Below are 19,922 nucleotides of genomic sequence, written 5' to 3'. Positions count from 1 at the left end.
AATGGCATTCTAAATCAATGCTTTTACAACTTTATGTTATTTGTGTATAATAATCAGCAAACAAAACATTTAAAATGAATTCAAATTAAACTCATATTAAATAAAAAATACTAATCAAATAATAAGCCGTTCCTTATTACTGATAAAGATAATAAATCAGGTCTGATAAAGATCATGAATTCTGTATATCTAACTATCTACCTGTCTGTCTATCCATCCATCTATAACATACCTTTATCATACATGCGAAAAGAACTACACAAAAACCAAGCGTTGTGTTAGGTCTTTAATTTTTTCAATAATCTCGTTTAGAAATATTGCACATGGTCAACATGCCTGTTGATGAGTTTACACTCACCTTTCTCACTCTAAAACTCCTTCTCCAAAATAAAGACAGTTTATTGGATACACAATCATAAGGTGTACACGCATACATGTGCAGGTATGTGTGTGTGTGTGCAAGCATTTGTCTGTCGCTGGGGGAAGGGAAAGAAAGGGCAGATAATAATCAAGTTCAGAATCGAGCTGAATGGTTACATTATATGCCGATTTCTCCTCGCGCACGTCAGTAGCCACCGGTTTTCAGGCATATCCTAACAGTCTTTTAATGTAGTGCCACTGCATTTTCAGGAGGGAAAATATGAATAGCATTTGCTCGGGAGTAAGTTTGATTTGTCAGGGTGCATGTAATGTTTAAGTACATACGCTCGCACACACACAGACATCTGTATATCATGGACATATAGAAATATATAGGTATATTTATACATTTATATTGTCACACATTCAAGTGAAGACTGAGTAGCATTTTTATACTCATCACTCCTTCTCTTTCAGCAAAACCAGACGCAAGAAAGTGCTAGGTTACTTTTTTTTTTAGTTTGTTCAGTTTGGATTTCTCTCTCGATACTCATTGATTTTTTCCCCCCACTCTCCTTTCAATATATGTATATATATTTTTTTTATTACAGCTTCTACAGTGAAAATCTATGGCACTAACAGGTCACTCGTCTACTTCAAAAAAAATTCCCACCCACGTCCTATTGCACCAATGAAAGAAGAGGCAGAGTAAGAAAGAGGAGATCCTGAGAAATGCCGCCCCAGCGCTGGTCTCGGGTCAGCTTTCCCTTGCGTAATCCCGAATCGAAATGGTCGTCGCAGACTACAAAGCTTACTCTGACTCCAGACCAGCGCTTAAAGTGGCGCTTTCCATCAACACTTGGGTTAAAAGTCTTAAGGAGATGAAAAAATAAGGGTTTTCCTTACGGGATGCGGAAAGGGAGAATCGAACGCAATGGAACAAAGTCGTTGGTTAGTTTTTAAATATCTAAAAACAAATACTTTCCTGATTTAAACCATGGTCTAGGACCATATATTGTGCAAACACCTGATTGAAATATAAAAAAGCAAGAAAGAAACGAGGAAAAGAACACAGAGAGAGCCTCGTGCCCACCCTCTGCCCCCCTCCCCAGCCATCACGGTTATATATATATATATATATATATACAGTGTACAGCGAAAAGCCTAAGTCGGTGGCCAGAGAAGAGGAGCTTCAGCTAAGAGGCTAAACCAGAGTCTTTTTTCTTTTCGATGTAATCGCTCCAACACTTAGATAGCTGGATTAGTCCATGCTGAAAATATTACTAGAGGAAGAAGAAGAAGAAGAAGAAGAGAGGCGCAAGCTAATACAAAATAGGATATCAGTCAGTTCCACCGTTACGACACAACAACAAAACGACAAAGCATAACTACACGTTGATTCGAAGAGGGGTAGTGTCTCTATTCGTTTGAGTCTTCTTTTCGAGGTTAGGACAACGTTTTCCTCTCTCGCTTTTGAGTGTGCTGTGTTGTTGTTGTTGTTGTTGTTGTTTATGCGATTGTGGCGGTCGCCGTAGCCTCTGTTTTCTGCTCCGCTGGTCTACGTGATTACGAGTCTTGAGTTTGTTGCTTCTGGGACGAAAACCAAAAAAAAACCTGTGAATTTACAGCCCGTGCTGAAGAACAGTAACAGCCGATGCATGTCCCCCGTCACGGGAGCGTAACATTCGCACGAAGACCCTTCTCCTCCCCCGGCTATTGCTTTCCTCCGTCTCTCGGTCTTTACAAATGAAAGTGCAAGCGCATTTGTACCCCCTACCCCCCCGTCCCCGTTTTGGCCCATCCCTGTTTTGGATTGAAAGTTACCGGTACCTCAAACAGTCTAATTTCTCGTCTAAAACATTCAGTCCATTCGATAAAAATCTGTGCTGGCCCCACGCAGGGGGCTTTACTGAGCGTGTGCAGACAGGCTGGTTTGGTGCTGCCTGTGGTGCAGCATTGAAGGGCACTAAAATTCCGACAGAAAGTAAAGCCACGCCCTAATGCAGAGGTGGACCAATGACGGCCTAACACGAGTGGCATATGCAAATGAGTGCGACCTCATGCGCTCCTTGTGCAAGTCGTTAATGTGTGAAAGTGATATTATTATGTAATTGCATAAAGTGTGTGTGCGCGTGTGTGTGTGTGTAACTGTGCATAACAACAGAACATCAACGAAGTGAACGCAATGGCAACGAAATCAGTTCGATTAGGAACGAAGCAAAATCCACATAAGTGCTGCACTGTATATCGCCAGCGGAAATGGGTTTACACATTTCTAGAATCCATCCCTACATTAGTCTTTCATTCTTTCGTTCCGCTCGTCTCCTCCGTCGTTCTTCATCTCGACTCCTGCGGATCGCCCGCGTCTTTCTTTGGCTCTTCCGTGGCCCTGCCCTTCTCGTCCGCTTCGGAATTCTCCCTGGCCGCTGGATTGGATGGTCCGGGAGTAGAGGCGGAGTCAGAGCTTCCAATGGCCACGCCTCCCACGCTTTCAAAACTGCCGGCAGTCTGCATGATCTTCTGCCTTACCTCGCGGATCTTCAGCTGCAGGCACACCTTGCTGGGAAACGTGTCCGAGTGGCGAGCTTGGAAGGCAGCTGTGGCTTGCGCTGTACCAGAAAGATATGCAAGTTAAGTTTTGCCTTCACAACAATGGCTGATTGCATATCATTGAGCCTCTGAAGCGATGAATTTGATAACTGTACAATTTTGTTTTGAAAACAATTTATATTAATTATAAAAATCAATTTAATTTATTCATTAATAAAAATTAACTTTTTATCATACATTTCGCGCTTTTGATTTTATATCTCACAATTCTAACTTTATATCTGGCTTTTTCTCAGAATTGAGATGTAAAGTCAGAACTGTGGTATGAAACAAACTCTGAGTTCTGGTGGAAGCAAACTTTCGTAGTTTAATTAGTTACATTTAATTAATTTTCATAGGAATTAATTAAACGTTAAAATTAAATTTTTTAAAATGTAACTGTGATTTTAGCAGCCATTACTACAGTCTTCGGTGTCACATGATCCTTCAGAAATCATTCTTAAATGCTAATTTGCTGCTCAATTATTTCTTACTCTTACCAATGTTGTAAACACTTGCTTCTTAATATTGTTGTGGAAATGCTGATTTTTTTGATGAATAGATCATTCAAAAGAACAGCATTTATTTGAAATTGACTTTTTTGCTCAACAGAAGTATAAATTCAATGGACCCTGTGTACAAGACTGTGATTGTCACGTTTCACTGGACATCAGCATCATAAAAATAATAATAAATAATAATTCCTTACATTTATATAGCACTTTTCTGGGCACTCTAATACTAATCTCCTCAACCACCAACACAAATCCTTCCAAATGTTTTATATTTTCATTTTTTTTTTAAAGTGTATGTACATTTATAACACTATACTTTGTATTATATTACCTTTGCGTCAAATTACAAAAAAATAGTTAACACTAATGCAAGAGTGTTTCTAATGCAGCGGCTAAGGGAGTGACGGTTAATTTGACATCGTTCTCTCTTCTGACTGCCGTTCTCACTCTCTCTATTTATTTTTTCATTTTATCGAATGTCGTGAAAACACTATTGTAAGTTTTCTTTTGCTATTTGAGCAAATGGGGATGCTGAGAAACCCGGAAATGTGAAAAGTGTCCATTCAAGTCTGGCTGTGCTATACTGAGAGATGGTTAACTTGATGTTACCTGAGGGGAAGAAGCCGTGCTCCTGGAAGAGCTGCATAACGAGCGCACGCCGCTGGTCCAACATCCTACGCAGAGAGGAATGCGGCACACGGTCCGACTCCTCCGAAATATGCTCCGTCTCTCCAACTGATAAACACAAAAGATAAGAAAACACACATGAATAAATATTTTTATGCATGGGTTCATGAGACTGAGTTTAAGCATAAAACTGAGCCCACCAGCCCTGTCGAAGGTAAAGATGTCCCCTTCACACTTGGCAGCACTCTTGGGCGTGTTGGGCTCTGAGCTGCAGCTGGACAAGCGGCGACTCTTCCTCCGTGGTGAACTGGGGTCGTCGGCGGAGTCTAGATCTAAGGAAGGAAAAAAAAAGGTTATGAAAGGAGGGACCAAAATCACCCAAAAAAGCAAACTGTGGGCAAAAAGAATCACCTAGATCTTGCTTGCTTCCCAATGTAGTTGTCTACTAAACCTGGCATCGTATATTATTGGCTTTTTGATAAATTGCTTTTGTTCCTCTTTTGTAAGCTGCTTTGGATAAAAGCATCTGCTAAATGCATGAATGTACATGTGATTGTCTGAGAAAAACATGGCATTTGACTGTGCAGTTTCTCATTATATTTAGGCCCCGTCCACACGGAGACACGTTTAGCTGTATACGCATACATTTTGTATCGTATAGGCGTTTCGTCCAGACGGAGCCGGGATTTTGGGAGAGTGAAACTGATATTTTTTGAAACTGGGTCCCAGAGTGGATAAATCTGAAAACGCCACCCTTGCGTTTTCATGTGGACAGCGAATCCGTATATTTTCTGAAACGATGACGTCATCAGCCCACGTCTCCCCCCTAGTCAGACACCGCTACGTCACGTAACAGCAACAACAACATGAACGAACACTGAACGATTGTCTTTTAATTAACTAACATTAACACAGATTAATAAATGTATTGTTCCATGTTCGTTTGTATACCGCGCTAAAGGTTTATGCGCATAGTCCAACTTTTCTTCTCCGTTTTTAGTGTATCTCTGTGGCAGAATTACAGCTCCACATACTGGTTTGGCATATATACTACATTTTTTGTGTCCGTTTTGTGGTTTCGTGTGGACACAGATATTTCTTGAGACGAGGAGAAAAAAAAGATTGGATAGGGAAAGCTCTGGCTTCGTGTGGACGTAGCCTTATAATCTTCTCTCACCTGTAGAGTTCCTCCGCTTCCTGCGGTAGCTGCCCAGTATGGCTCTAGGGGAACTTGCTAGACTCTGTAGATTGGGAGAGGGCAGCACATCTTCAGGCTTGAACTCCGGCAGCTCTTTAAGACGCTCTTCAAAAGAGGATCCAAACAGCGCCCTGCGAAAGAGCAAATATAGTTGTTACAAAATGAAATAATAACTGACATAGAAGAGAAATTATGTAAAAAAGAGAATACAGAATAACTGTTTTACAAACCACATAAATAGTACTTTGTGAAAGATATGAGCAGGGATGGAGGGATGTGACTAACCAGTGACTACTAATTTGGTGTAAATGCAAAAGAATAAGGCCTGAAAGATACACAAGTACAAACAAATGTGTAGCAATGCATACTAGGCATAAATGGTGCACTACAGTCAGTTTTCCCTTCCAGGTCAAATACTGTCATGGCTGCGCAAATGTTTGAAGAAAATCTTGAAGTAAATTAGTAAACTGTAGCTAGATAACAGAGTAATATCAAATATATGTCAAAAATATTTGAAGGTCCACTGCCACCTTGAATACTAAGATGTGTTTATTTTACAGTAACGCAAGTATATTCAGTATATAACCTTGACCACATGCTTGCAACACACTGGCTAAAAATATAATGCACCTGTGTACATACACATATTACGTTTTTTGGCCGAATGGTGATACTGTTACAATGTTTGTGCCACTGGCTTTTAACTGTTGTTGTTATTGTTAACTTAAACTGGTCTTTATTGCTTGAATTACAGCTGAAATAAAGCAATATATATTAGATCAAAAATGTCAACTTTAAACTGGACCTTTAAACCGAAAACGTAAGCTTAAAGGGGTCCTATTATGCTTTTTCACTTTTTCAGCTTGAGTTAGTCTGTAATGTTGCTGTTTGAGCATAAAAAAAGATCTGCAAAGTTGCAAAGTTCAAAGTCCACTTCAAAAGGAGATATTTTATTAAACAGAAATCACTTTTCAAAAACTACAACGAACGACTCGTTTGGACTACAACGCATATTTTCCGGGATTTGTGAGATCACAAATATCGACGAATGGGACGAGACGTGGTTGAGCTGCACTAGAGAAGGCAACGAGTGTTATCACTATGTCGGAGACACGCTAGCTTTCCCAAGGCAGACGAACTTAGAGTGGTTACAATCATCCGGGTTTAAATCGCTCTCAAATTGATTTGATTTTGATGCAATATTTACACTGAAGCTCGCAGGCGGCTATGGTAAGGGGCGTGACATTTCCCGACCAGGCGACGAGTGCTGCCAATCACAACACACTCTGGCCCAGCTAACCAATCACAACACATTTCATATTTCAGAAGGCGGGCCTTCATTTGATACAGGAACTATTCGAGCCGTTCATGCCAGACTGGGGAGAGAGGTGTTGTAATAATGTAAAATAGTGATAGTAAAATGGTATTATAGTGAAAAATAATGTGTTTTTCGAACAACCTAGTATGAGAGCTTGTTCTAGTACACCCCCAAAACAAAATCAAGACTTTGTAAAAGAGCATAATAGGACCCCTTTTAATTTTTAAAATTTAAACGTGAAATGTTGCCTGGCAACTAACTGAAATAAACAAGTTTGAGTTGAAGTGCTAATATTACTAAACTACAAATAAATTAAAAATAAATTAAAGCTAAATAACAAATTATTAAAAACAAACAATTAAATAATGTAAAGAAAGAAAATATAGAAATAAAAGCTAATGAATTATATAATAATAAATACTATGAATGGTCAACTAAAAACTGCTCTCGACTGATCATGGGCAATGCCACTCACTTGTCACCAGCATCAGTGGTGTTTTTCAGTGGCGGTGGGCGGAACTTGGTCTTTTTAACTGAAGGGGGGTCAGTCTGCAAAGGGGGTGGTGGGGGGTCGAAAACAGAAGCTTCCCTGCGTCCTGCCTGAAAGAAGAAATAAAACAAAAGGTGATTATGGAAGAATGTGGGGATCTGAATCTGCACAGTTGAGTTTCATATGAAAACTGTTTGAATTCAGTAAAGTTGGATTGTACAGCTGAGAAAAGCATCTTACCTCTCGACTCTCGTCTTTGCTGTTGATCTCAGCTTGACTCTCTGTCTCCCCTTCCATCGCTCTTGCTCTCTCAGCTCTCTCTGCTTGAGACGGGTCCCCTCCTACGTCTCTCTCAGACTCTAGCTCCATTTTGCTCCCTTTCTTTCCATCCTCCTTCCCTTCACAATGCTGACCTATTGAACATTTTGAACATGAGGGACTGCAAGAACATACAGTAATGCAAATGCTTAATCAATATTTAATGACAACTGCTGTTAAAGATCTTGAAATAGCCATAATATCCATTTTGTAGTATCTATTGAAGTATAGATGGGTAGTATAACCAAAAGCTTATATTAATCATGATGGCACAAAATAAATATTTTTGTAGATTTGTTTATTTATTTCAGGATTCTTTAATGAATAGTAAGTTTAAAAGAAATAAACAGCATTTATTTGAAATTATATATATATATATATTTTTTTTTCCTAACATCATAAATGTCTTTATTGTCACTTTTGATTTATTTAATGCATCTTTGCTGAATATAAGAATTGATTTAATTTATTTATTTTTAAAAATCACTATACACACACACACACACACACAACATTAAAGTTTTCCCCTCATATTAAATTCAACTAGAGAATAGTGGTGTTTACTCATGAAAAATTTTAAAAATTAACCTCTTTTTTTTCTTTTCTTTTTTTTAAATTAAGTATAATACAAGCTAAAATAAATTCATTTCAGGTTGGATGACGTCAACAAAAACTTCAGACATACCAAAGAGGCTGTGGATATACACTTCTGCTCAAAGTTTTTTTTACTTTAAATAATAATAATAATACTACTTTTATTCAACAATGGTGCATTAAAGTGATTAAAAGTGATGGTTAAATAAATGCTGTTCTCTTGAACTTTACTAAAAAAAAAAAAAATCCTAAAAAAAAAAAAAAAAACGTTTAATTTTTAATCTCTCAAATATTGTTCACAAATCTGTCTAAATCTGTGTTAATGAGCACTTCTCCTTTGCCGAGATAATCCATCCACCTCACAGGTGTGGCATATCAAGATGCTGATTAGACAGCATGATTATTGCACAGGTGTGCCTTAGGCTGGCCACAATAAAAGGCCACTCTAAAATGTGAGGTGGATGGATTATCTCGGCAAAGGAGAAGTGCTCACTAACACAGATTTAGACAGATTTGTGAACAATATTTGAGAGAAATAGGCCTTTTGTGTACATAGAAAAAGTCTTAGATCTTTGAGTTCAGCTCATGAAAAATGGGGGCAAAAACAAAAGTGTTACGTTTATAATTTTGTTCAGTGTATTAAGCAACACAACTATCAACATTGATAAGAAGAAATGTTTTTGAGCACCAACTCAAGCATATTAGAATGACTTCTAATGTGATTTCATCACAGAAATAATTTACTTTTTAAAATATATTCAAATAGAAAAACGTTATTTTGTATTGTGATAATATTTCTGAATATTAAAATTTTTACTGTATTTTTAACAAATAAATGTAGCCTTGGTGAGCATAAGAGACTTCTTTCGAAAACATAAAAAAATTCTTACTAACCCCTAAATGGTACGGTAATTTACACTGATCAAATACATTTTTTAAGAGAGAAAATTAAATGATGTTTAATGTCTATTATTTACTATAAAAATGTCCATTTATTTAAAGATTTGATTTATTTCCATTAATTTTACAGTCCTCAAAATCCCTGTGGGAACCCTGAATTTAAGTTAACGCGTGTCCGGTTTCTTCACCACAATTTAACTGCCCCAAATCTCACCTCCACCTCCCGCGCTGACTCCTCCCACTGCTGCGACTGAAGCATATCTTATTCCTTGCCCCGCCCCTGAATGTACACCATTGGCCAGGCTCACATGGGTGGGTGCGGCACTGGGCAAGGTAAGGATGCTGGAGGGCTGCTGGGTCTGCAGGGAGGAGGGACTGTTGGGATTGGCAGCTGCAGGCAGAGTTGGAAGGATGTACTGCACCTGTGTTATGGGTTTCCCGCTACTAGGGGGCGTAATGGAGGCAGCAGGGAGGAACTGGTGATGAAGCAGGGGAAGGGGTACTGCACTGTTACTAGGGGCTCCATTGCATGGAGTAGGTTGTGGTGGGGTGATGAGCTGAACGGTGGGTTGGTTTGGGAAGGCTCCTCCCAGGACTAGGCCAGTTACTAAGCTTCCTTGGCCATTAGGTTTGGGAGAAGAGGAGGGAAAGTACCCACCTCCTCCTGCTCCGATCAGTAGCTTGGGCTTCCCGTTCGGAGGTAGAGTCCCAACAGCCACACCCCCATCAGTTGGCTTGCTGGCGATGGGGATAGGGGTGCTAGTGATGGGACGGACAACATTGGTCACCACGGTGGGGGCCATCCTGACAGCGCCTTGCGAAGAGTATGTCCCGGCATCGTGCAGCAAAGTGGCATTTATACCAGTGACGGAGGCCGAATTAACATGGAACGGAACCTGCCATCCTCCACCTCCTCCTTTCCCTTCTTTGGGCCCCCCATTATCCAGTTCTGCACCACCCATGCCTCTCTTCTCCTTCTTCTCCAGGTTCTTTTCACGCCCGTCTTCGTTGTCTTTGTTGCCAGTTGTGCCAGTCGGAGAGAACGCCAAAGAGGAATGGACTGGTTGGAAGGTGCGCTGAAGAGAAAAAGATCATTTGTGGCATAAGATCACTATTTTACTCTGATTATCTGATCATTTCATTCACATTTATGCTGGATTTGATGTCAGCGTCAGGGTGTGTGTTTCATTACTGCACATAAAATTACAATAAAATTTTAAGTGAAAAACAGCTTCAGTTTTCTACACAAAGTTCATGTATGGCTTCAGACCACTTGGATTTTACATTGACATTACATTTATGCATTTGGCCAACACATTTTTTTCCAAAGCAACTTTGCATTCAAACTATATATTTTTTAAGTTCATGCATTCCCTGGGAGCGTCATGCTTTTTTACAGTTTTAGCTCCAGAAAGGCTCAATGTGGAATATAGTGCAAAAGTCATATGGACTACTTTTAATGTATTTTTGTTGTTTTTGGAGGAAAAAAATGGTGTGTGTGTATATACAGTATATATATGTATACACACATGGCATATCATTTAATTGAACTTAATGTACTACAATAACTAAAACAAAAATAAAAACTGTAGACATAAAAAAAATTTAATTATAAACAACAAAATTACTAAAACTAAATTTAATTAAAATGGAATATATAAAATTAAAAACTAATTCGAAATACTGATAAAAGCTATAACAGTATCTCAATTATACTAAAATAATGACACAAGGGTGATTTAAATTATAAACAACAAAATTACTAAAACTAAATTTAATTAAAATGGAATATATAAAATTAAAAACTCATTCGAAATACTGATAAAAGCTATAACAGTATCTCAATTATACTAAAATAATGACACAAGGGTGAGTAAATAATGACAGAACTTTCATTTTTGGGTGAACTATCCCTTTAAGGCCAACAATTTGTTTAGTAAACCATCTAAGAGACGGAACGCTTAGAGACATCTGCTGCCTTGTGGGTATATCCATTGGCGTGGAAAACCTCACAAGAAAATCCTGAAGAAATAATAGTTACTTGCCACACAACCAAACACACAGATGCAGAAATAATCTGGTTTTATAAATAATAACTATATGAGAGCAAATATAATTTCTGTTGTTATGGTAATGAGGCGAATCTAATTTAAAGCATATATTTCTTAACAAAGAGAGATGGTCTTTTCATCAATTAAATATAAACATTAACTTTATTCTAGATGACATATGACAGCTGGATGTGGTTAGGAGGCGAATAACATTGACATTTTTAAAACATCAAGATTTTATAACTTGTGTAATGTGAAAGTGTGCGTTTGTCAGTTTTTAATCACATTTCCAAAGGAATTTGGAGTTTGCATGTAGTACAGAATTCATTTAAAAATGACCTAAAACTGCATGCATAACAATTTAACAGGAGTGTAAAAAAAGTTCAAAATAGTCGAACAGATGCAATGTGGGACATATTGCTTGACATGTCATGCCAACTACCCATGTGATGTATCAAGTTGTTACCTTGCTGTCAGATTCATCTGCATGCTCGTTTTCGTCATCGCTGTCTGTCACTCTCTCTTTACACTTCAGGTCAATGGAGCCGTCTTCTGTGGGGGAAATCACACGTTAGCTGTGAGACCAGGGCTTGCAAATCTCACACTCATGGGACTGAGAGTGCCGAGCAGTGAGGAGATTTTGCCTTTCCAAAATGAATTAATGATGTTTGGATGGTGGTGGTGCATCAGAGAGCACAGAGCTCGTGGGAGACACAGACTCAAGAATCAGTCAGGACTGACTAATAATGAGAAAATGAGAACTGAACGCAAAACACTTGTAAAATCAAAACCGAATCGCTGAAGGATAATCATTTTCTGATGGTGGGTACGTTCCATGTATAACAGCATTATCTAAAGATCAGGGGATTTTGGGGTCTTATGTTTTCCAAAATGCAGAATCCAGTCATAGAGATGGAATTTATTGCATAATGCGGAATGTCACAGAACTTGACTAAATCTGGATCAATAAATCAAAAGTAGGGCTGTACACAAATCCTGATATAAAATAGTGTCTGTGAATATTAAACCATGAAAAGCCTCTATTTAAATATGAAGTCTGCATGTTCTGCATGTCTGTGTAAATGTGTGTTGCAATTTAGTCTACTACACTACCATTTCACTCTGTTGTACGGCAATTTGTTTACCAAAAAATAAAAGGAACTGTTCAAATTTAATTTGATTACATTTTAAGATACATTAACTTGTTAAGGTTTTACATATTTATTTGATTAGCACTGTTCAATAATTACCACTGTACCACTTCAATAATTCATTTGTAAAACACAGAATCCAGAAAAATTAAAACAGGCAACACCGAATTTCAGAAAAAAAAAAAAATTATTATTTTATCTATTATTCACATTTTTAATAAATCATTAAATTATAAAAAGGTTATGAATTCAATTGATTAGCTATAATTTTTGATTATTAACATTTAATTAAACTATTAAAAATGGAATTTGGAAACAAAAAAAATAAATTTCATAGGTCTCTAATATTGTTCAATTTTGAATAAATTATTAAAACTGTATGAATTCAATTGATTTGTTATCCTTCTTAAGCATTCAAATGTAATTAAACCATTAAAAATGGAATCCAGACAAAATAAAGTGGATTTCATAAGACCCTATGTTTTTTTCAATAGATCCAGACCTCTAGCATAAAAAGTGAGGCTTTCTCTTGGCAACACTTTATAATAACTTACATAAATAAACATTAATACAATAGTTAATGCTTGAAAGATCATTACTTTTTCGTTACTATTTTAAGGTGTCCTTGTTATACATATTACATGTACTTACTAGTATAATAACAATTAATTATGCATCATTACATGGAAGTAACCCCAAGCCAAACCCTAATCCTAACCCTAGACATATAGTAAGTACATGGAGTTAATTAATATTACTCAATACTTAAATGTATAATTACACTGTAACAAGGACACGTAAAATAAAGTGTAACCAGTTTTTACATTTCTGAAGGAACTATGAGTGGTGCATATGCAAAACTAGCCACAGTGACGCTAAGGAGTTCTGGATGGTTGCTAGGGCATTCAAGGTTGCTGCTATTTATCATATTGACAAAGATGTATCCATCTTATTTTTAATGTATGGCAATTTGTAACTTAAATGCGCAAGACCTTCCGTGTCATTCACTTCCAGTTATTTGTAGCAGTCCAAAACATCTGCTTGATATTGCAAACCTGTATTTCTTATCTTATTTTAATGTATTATAAACACACCGGTTTGTAGTGTAAATAGTTTTACCATTTGCTGCACTCCAGTTATTTACCTACAGCGGCTAATGAATCACATTCACAGAAAATAGCTCTCTTTTGTGTTGCAAAATGAGGTGGATATGATGCACGTAATTTACCTATAACATCATCATCCCCCTCCTCGCAGATCACCATAGGCTCTTCATCACTGGTCACATCCTCACTCGGTCGTCGAGGGTGAGCAGGGGCACGGGGATGAAACAGTCTCGTGCTTTCTAGCACTCTCTCCTTCTCCCTCCTCTCCAGAATATGCACAGCGCTCTGGGAAAAGGCGCGAGGCCGTTGAAGCTGCCCTCCCATTGATCCTCCGTGAGCGTCAGACCGAGGTGAAGTCCAGCTGGGCCCTGCTCCTTTGTGGTCTGCCCCCTGAGATGTGGAATGGGCCTCTGGGGAAACAAAGAAGGTTAATTTAACATCAGTTGTGTTTCACACTACTATGCACTCATAGTTTCACAAGACCAACAAACGCCCACGCATATAAACAAACTCCCACACAGACCTGTGCTTTCAGACACACTGCGCTCTCGAGCTTCTTTGGCCCCTGGAGTTCCCCGGCCCTCAGACAGGGACTTCCTTCTGTCCTTGTTACACCATTTCCAATCAGGGTGAGCTCGGAAATGAGCCTCCTTCACCTAAAAGAGAGCAAAACCCTAGTGAAAAATAAATATACTAAAATGCATTTATAATACATTTATTTCATGCCAAGTATACTACAAATACATTTAGATATTTATGAACTTAATTAAAATACCCTGCAATTATACTTTAGGTATACTAAACTGGTATACTTAAAGTCTGCTAAACTGGAACAACTAATTTTGTACTTAAAGCACTTTAATTGTGCGGAAGTAGTGCTGAAATCCAACTAATCCAACAATATTGGATTGTGCTAAAGTGGAACTATTGCAAATATACTTTAGGTACACCTTAAATATCTTGCATTTTAAGACCAATATTATTCAAAGATCATACAATCTTCATCAATAGTGACATTAAAACATATTTTAGGCTTATTATTAATAAGTGTGCATTGTGCACAAATAGTACTCCAAATAAAGTTGAATCATTTTTATATCAGTAAGTCAGTAAATTTGTCAGTAATATATGTTAATAGATTTGAACTATCGTTAGTATGAAATAAATGTATTTTAAATATATTACTTTTTTTTACTAGGGGAGTTACTGATAAGTTAATAATAAAGTAACAGGCTTAATCAATAATAATCATGCACATATTCCAATTTCTAATATTTTTACACAAAAGTAATGTAAATGCATATTTTTTTTAAATCTGTGATCATTTTATTTAATAAATTTGATGAATGATTAATTTCGATAACACTACACTACATTACCGTTTAAATGTTGAGTTACTGATAAGTTAATAATAAAGTAACAGGCTTAATCAATAATAATCATGCACATATTCCAATTTCTAATATTTTTACACAAAAGTAATGTAAATGCATATTTTTTTAAATCTGTGATCATTTTATTTAATAAATTTGATGAATGATTAATTTCGATAACACTACACTACATTACCGTTTAAATGTTTGTGGTCAGATTAAAAAATGTATTCATTATGCATTAAATTTATCCAAAATGATAGTAATAGTAATTTATATTGTTAGATATCTATTTTTAAAAAATGCTGTTCTTTTGAACATTTTATTCATCAAAAAAGCTGAATAAAAATGTATTATTGTTGACACAAAAATATTAAGCAGCACAACTGTTTTTGTTAACATTGTTGATGATAATAATAATAAGAAGAAGAAGAAGAAGAAATATTTGTTAAGCACCAAATCAGTATATTAGAATAATTTCTGAAGAATCATGTGACTCTGAAGACTGAAGTAATGATGCTGAAAATTCAGCTTTGCATCAAAGGAATAAACTACATTTTAATTGTAATAATTCACAATATTACTGTTTTAGTTTATTTTTGATCAAACAAAGGAGCCTTGATTAGCATGAGAGAGAAAAAAATACTAGTGCGTACTGGCATTAAATTGGCCATCAACCATCCTGCTTTCCAGATATTTGCATCTACAGTACATACTGTATATCGACCACTGTAAAACTGATATCAGTCTATCACTAATTCAGATGCAAAACCACGTTTTAACTCCACGTTATGTCTTAGGAAAGACAACATATTGGCATGACATCTTTCTCTTATGCAGCATTTGATAATATTTCACAAAAATGACTGTACCTGGAAGGCAAGATCATGGTACTTCTGCTTCTCTTTGGGTCCCAGCGCGTACCACCACTCACCCAGTATTTTACTGACAGTACGGTTGTCCTGGTTGGGGTGCCGCTGGTGAACCAGCGCACGGTGCCGCTTACTAAAGATCATAAATGCATTCATTGGCCGTCTGATGTGGTCCTTTTCCCTCTTTGTGGTTTGAGAGAGAAGAGAGAGAGATTGGAGAAATAATGAGTGTCCATTTGTATAACACTTTCAACAGAAGATAAAAAGGGAACTGTATGATGGCAATGCTTAACGACTGTAGCCTGAAACCCTTGACAAGTTTCTGGGTAATTTTTCAGCACTCACTAAAAGTGAGATGGCGGGGCTGTCTGGTGATACTCAAAGGAAACCAGGCAACTGAAAAAAAAAGAACACGAATAGCAGCCCGAAACTTACCTTCTTGTCACCTTCTTTTGGGAGTGCACTGAGAGATTGTGTGCGCCTTTTCACTGGGCTGGTGAATGGAGCAGTGTCTTGAGCTGGGAAAAAACTTTTTAAAAAATATAAAAATAAGAGGAACAGAGATTTGCATCAAAAACAGTAAGCAAAATGTAAAAAATAACAATTATTGTGATTTTTTTTAATAAAAATATTTTTCCCATAATATGTGTATATTACATGTCCTTACAAAGCCTTTTTTTTTTTTTTATATTGTAATGTAAATGTTTGCTGTCATTGTCAAGAGGTGAGATGCAACAGATATTTACAGGTCGTCAGCATCACTCTCGGTCTCACTGTCACCTCCTCTCTCCACGGGTGGGTCTTCAGCAATAGGAGGGGGGCAAGACGGGGAACCTCTCTCTGGGGCTGGATGGTCAGTAGGTCCCTCAGTCACAAGGGCAACTCCACAGCGAGGTTCTGCACGTTTAATTCAGTTTCACAACATCAACAGAAAGCATATATTCTGAATGTGATTTTGTGTATATTCTATGCAATATCATACAAGAAAATCTTGCAATGTCAAATTATAGTGTTCAGATGTTACCTTTGCTCTGATTTACAAGTGTTTGGCCATCTGAAGGCTGCATGGACATTTTTGTCTGGCTGGTCTCCAGAAAAGGAACCAACGAATGCCAGAGATGCCGAGAGCAGTAGCCGCGCCTCTGCGACTCCTTCGAGCAGCCTTCACGTGAGCACAGTCTTCGCCACTGCTTTCCGTTGAACTTCTTGCGGATGCCTGTAGGAGTGCACACCACATCGCCCTTCTTGAACTTCTGTTGAGCGGCCGTGAGGGGTGTGCGGGAACGTGACGAAGAGGACGAGGATCCAGAGCCACCCCCTGATGCACCATGCGAGTTGGAGCTGGGGGTCTTGTCCAGGGAGCCTCGAGAAGAGCTTGGGGGCAAGGGAGGAAGCTGGGACGTGGAGGAGATGACTGCCGCACCTGTGACTGAATCCAGGCCCACGAGCATAGGGGGGTGATTTGGGTGAGGAGCAAGAGGCAGGTGGGGTGCAATCGGGGTGCTGAGCCCTCTCACCACAGAAAGGTGAGGGTTGAGGTAGTTTGGTTTAGAAAGAATGGGCCGATGCTGAGAAGGAGCCCCCAGAGCTTTGCTTCCCAAGGCAGTGATGCCACCATCCCTTAGCTGGCTAAGACAGCTGACTTCCAAGTCCACCCCATCTGGGGTGGATGAATGAAGAGGATGATGCTTTTGCCTCTCCCTCTCCCTTTCTCGTTCCCTTTCTCTCTCTAAGTGCCTATGCAAGTCTCTTTCCTGATCCTTCTCTCTGTGATTTTCCCAGTCTCTGTTTGGGGCCACACTGAATACAGATGTGATGGCAGTGTTAACGACAGAAGAAGAAGAATGGGGTGAGGGGTAAGGTTGCAGCAAACTCTGAACAAACGTTGGTCTAGTCAGTTGAACCACCTCCTGCTCCACTTCCATGTCCTCTCTTTCCTCCCACTCTCGTTCTCTTACCCTCCTACCATCAATCCCTGGCTCTGCTGGCTGGGGCGGCTCTAAATCCCAAGGAGGAACCAGGAGGCGGAGATTTTGTCGTGAGACCCAAATGGCCTGAGCCCTTCCGTCATCTTCCACACCTCTCCTCTCCTTTCTCTCATCAGACCGATCTTCCCTTAGCTGAACACGGTATGGGAAAGACACAGCTGGATGTGGATCTACTTGAGTGACTATACCTTCTCTGTACCACGGTTGCGCTCCCTCACTGCCCTCGTCACCTCCTCCGAAGGGGATGCAGACTTGTGTGCCTATAGCCACCGGGGCCACACCGGGAGGTGACGCATCTAGAATAAGGTCAACAGAATCAGTAGCCACTCGAAATGGGTACTTGCATATGGTCTTTTCTCCATTTAGTTGTACCTCCACAATCCCATGCTCCTCGCTAACTCTCCGCACAACTCCAGTGCGAAACACATCAGACATTTCCCGGCCCCGATCGTGAGGCCAGCCTTCCCCTAATCTGGGACCCTGTCGGGCCAGAACTCTCTGATTTTTGAGACCTTTGGCGAGGACGCCGGCTAGACCAGATGACAGGCTCTCCTGCATGGATGTCAAAGTGCTATGTGCTTGTGGCTTTTGGGAGTTGAAGTGAGAATCACGTCTTGAAGCTGTCACGTCTAGGTCAGCCGAGTGTTCGCTGGCTGTGTCGGTTGAGGAGCAACGCTGTGGGCTGGATGCGCTCGGCCTGTCCCTCTCTCCGCACTCACCTGCAGTTCTACCTGTAGGCCCTGTTACACTGCTGTGTCCGTACCCAGTGATGCTGTCCTCAGCCAGCTGGCTTTGACCGTGTAGGTCCGTGTGTGCAGCAGAGGCAGCTGGGCCCTGATTAGCACCACTTCCGTTATGAGAGCTGCTGCTGCTCTGTGGGGGTGTGCTGGGAGTGCTGGCGTTGCCATGGTTTCCAGCAAAGTGCTCCGAGGTGTACTTCTTCTTAGGCACACGGGCCTTAAAAGTGGCCGTCTTGCGACTAGAAGTGTTGGGGCTGTTGCTGGCGCTGATCGTGCTACTGTTGCTGTCACTCTGTGTTCCGCCAGACTTAGAGCTTCCGGGGCATTCCTCTGTCTTCCCGAAATCCACTGCTATACTGAGGACCCCCTCCTTTTCCGGAGACCCGCTTCTTCTCAGTGGCCCTTCCTGTGATGAGTCAGAATTTGAGGAGATATGTCTCTTGGGAGAGGTAGGTGAAATTTGGGTTTTTTCCTCTGTTTCTCTCTTCTCTTCCTGTGGGCTACTGTCCGCTGTCCTCCTCTTAACTCCCTTGGCGCGAGTGGATGGGGGAGACCGCCTTTCTTGCTTTTTAATGGGCTTCATCTTGTCTTGCTCTAAGAGAGTCTCTAATCCTCCTGATTTCCTGCGAGTCCCAGCCTATCAATATCTTCCACTCTGTTTTCCTCTTGCATCCCGCCCCTTCTCTTTTTCTTCTGTTCTTGTCCAAGCCTCTTCCTGTTTGCGCTGTCCTTTCCTTCTTAAATTAGATCCTGCAATGAAACACAGCACATGAGATAGATCAGTTTGTAATACAGCACTACAATTCTCATACAGAGTATTGGGAGTATAGAAAACAGAATATACAACCAAAAACAAGTTAGTGCAGAAAATAAAGTTTTAAGTTCAGTGCCTAATCTCATCAAGACATCTTCATAAGTGTGAATTTATATAACGTAGCCTTAAAAAGTGGATATAACACAACTTAATACAAGAAAACTTGACAACGACAGAGCACAAAGATAAATGCTTGCCCAGACAAGTCACACACTCACTTTGGTTTTTTGGCTGGATCAGAGGAGGCGGGGGAATTCCTTGTTCAGTGGTATTTCTGTGACTCTAAGGCTCTCTCTCGCTCGCTCTTTCAAATGACCTTTTTGCATTCGTTACAGAGGCAATCCACCCCTACAGTCCTCACTTCCTGTCACAGCACTACAACATCTCAATGTACAATACCATCCTTACACATTACTACTTACGCATTCTTTCTTCCTACCAAAACCAAACACTGCTTCAAACACAAAGGACGGTCACAACAAATGTTGATTTAATTTAGTTAACTAAAGTTAAGAAGATTTATTTATGACATTATTTTTGAAAGCGTCCTCATTTTACAGCATTTTTACACAAGTGCCTAAAACTTTTAACAGTACTGTAGGTACTTTGCAGGTATGTTTCTTGAAGCATCTTGGAGACGTTGTCACAGTTCTTCTGGATTGAGTCTGTCTCAGTTTGTTGTGTTTCTTCATGTCGTTCCAGACAGACTGGATGATGATCAGATCAGATCTCTGTGTGGAGCGCTGGCTGTTGTCAGACTCCTTGTGCAAACACAGATCTTTATTACAAATAATGGCAAAATAAACATTTGGAAATGTAAACTGATATTTCCTACTGACACACTACAGCAAAAGATAGAAATAACTGACTTAAAACCATCTTTTTAGCTGGTGAAAATACTAGTGTTCTAATCATTTT

The 19,922-nt window shown here is 39.3% G+C and overlaps 1 protein-coding gene across 1 annotated transcript; it reads right to left on the bottom strand.

Moving 5' to 3' along the window:
* Positions 1-273: 273 nt before the first annotated feature.
* On the bottom strand, positions 274-19,439 carry LOC107549830 (protein capicua homolog). The gene is made up of 16 exons (XM_016231003.1): positions 19,223-19,439; positions 16,487-18,940; positions 16,209-16,359; positions 15,898-15,991; positions 15,463-15,645; positions 13,741-13,873; positions 13,340-13,627; positions 11,427-11,512; positions 9,109-9,985; positions 9,038-9,041; positions 7,338-7,536; positions 7,083-7,207; positions 5,269-5,420; positions 4,292-4,423; positions 4,074-4,199; positions 274-2,969 (listed from the first exon to the last, which is right to left on the bottom strand). The coding sequence occupies exons 2-16, from the start codon at positions 18,771-18,773 to the stop codon at positions 2,698-2,700; spliced, it is 5,109 nt and encodes a 1,702-aa protein (XP_016086489.1). The 5' UTR covers positions 18,774-18,940; positions 19,223-19,439; the 3' UTR covers positions 274-2,697.
* Positions 19,440-19,922: the final 483 nt, after the last annotated feature.

Source organism: Sinocyclocheilus grahami, unplaced genomic scaffold, assembly GCF_001515645.1.
Source record: "Sinocyclocheilus grahami isolate Dianchi unplaced genomic scaffold, SAMN03320097.WGS_v1.1 scaffold382.1, whole genome shotgun sequence".
NCBI lineage: Eukaryota > Metazoa > Chordata > Actinopteri > Cypriniformes > Cyprinidae > Sinocyclocheilus > Sinocyclocheilus grahami.
This window is presented reverse-complemented; position numbering and strand designations above follow the sequence as displayed.

Excerpts from the sequence above, each read along its gene's own strand:
- LOC107549830 (XM_016231003.1), bottom strand. The coding sequence starts at position 18,773 with ATGAAGCCCATTAAAAAGCAAGAAAGGCGGTCTCCCCCATCCACTCGC. Across the intron at positions 15,646-15,897 it reads CAAAAGAAGGTGACAAGAAG|AGGGAAAAGGACCACATCAG; the intron begins GTAAGTTTCGGG and ends CAAACCACAAAG. Across the intron at positions 2,970-4,073 it reads GCACGGCTTCTTCCCCTCAG|CGCAAGCCACAGCTGCCTTC; the intron begins GTAACATCAAGT and ends TTTCTGGTACAG.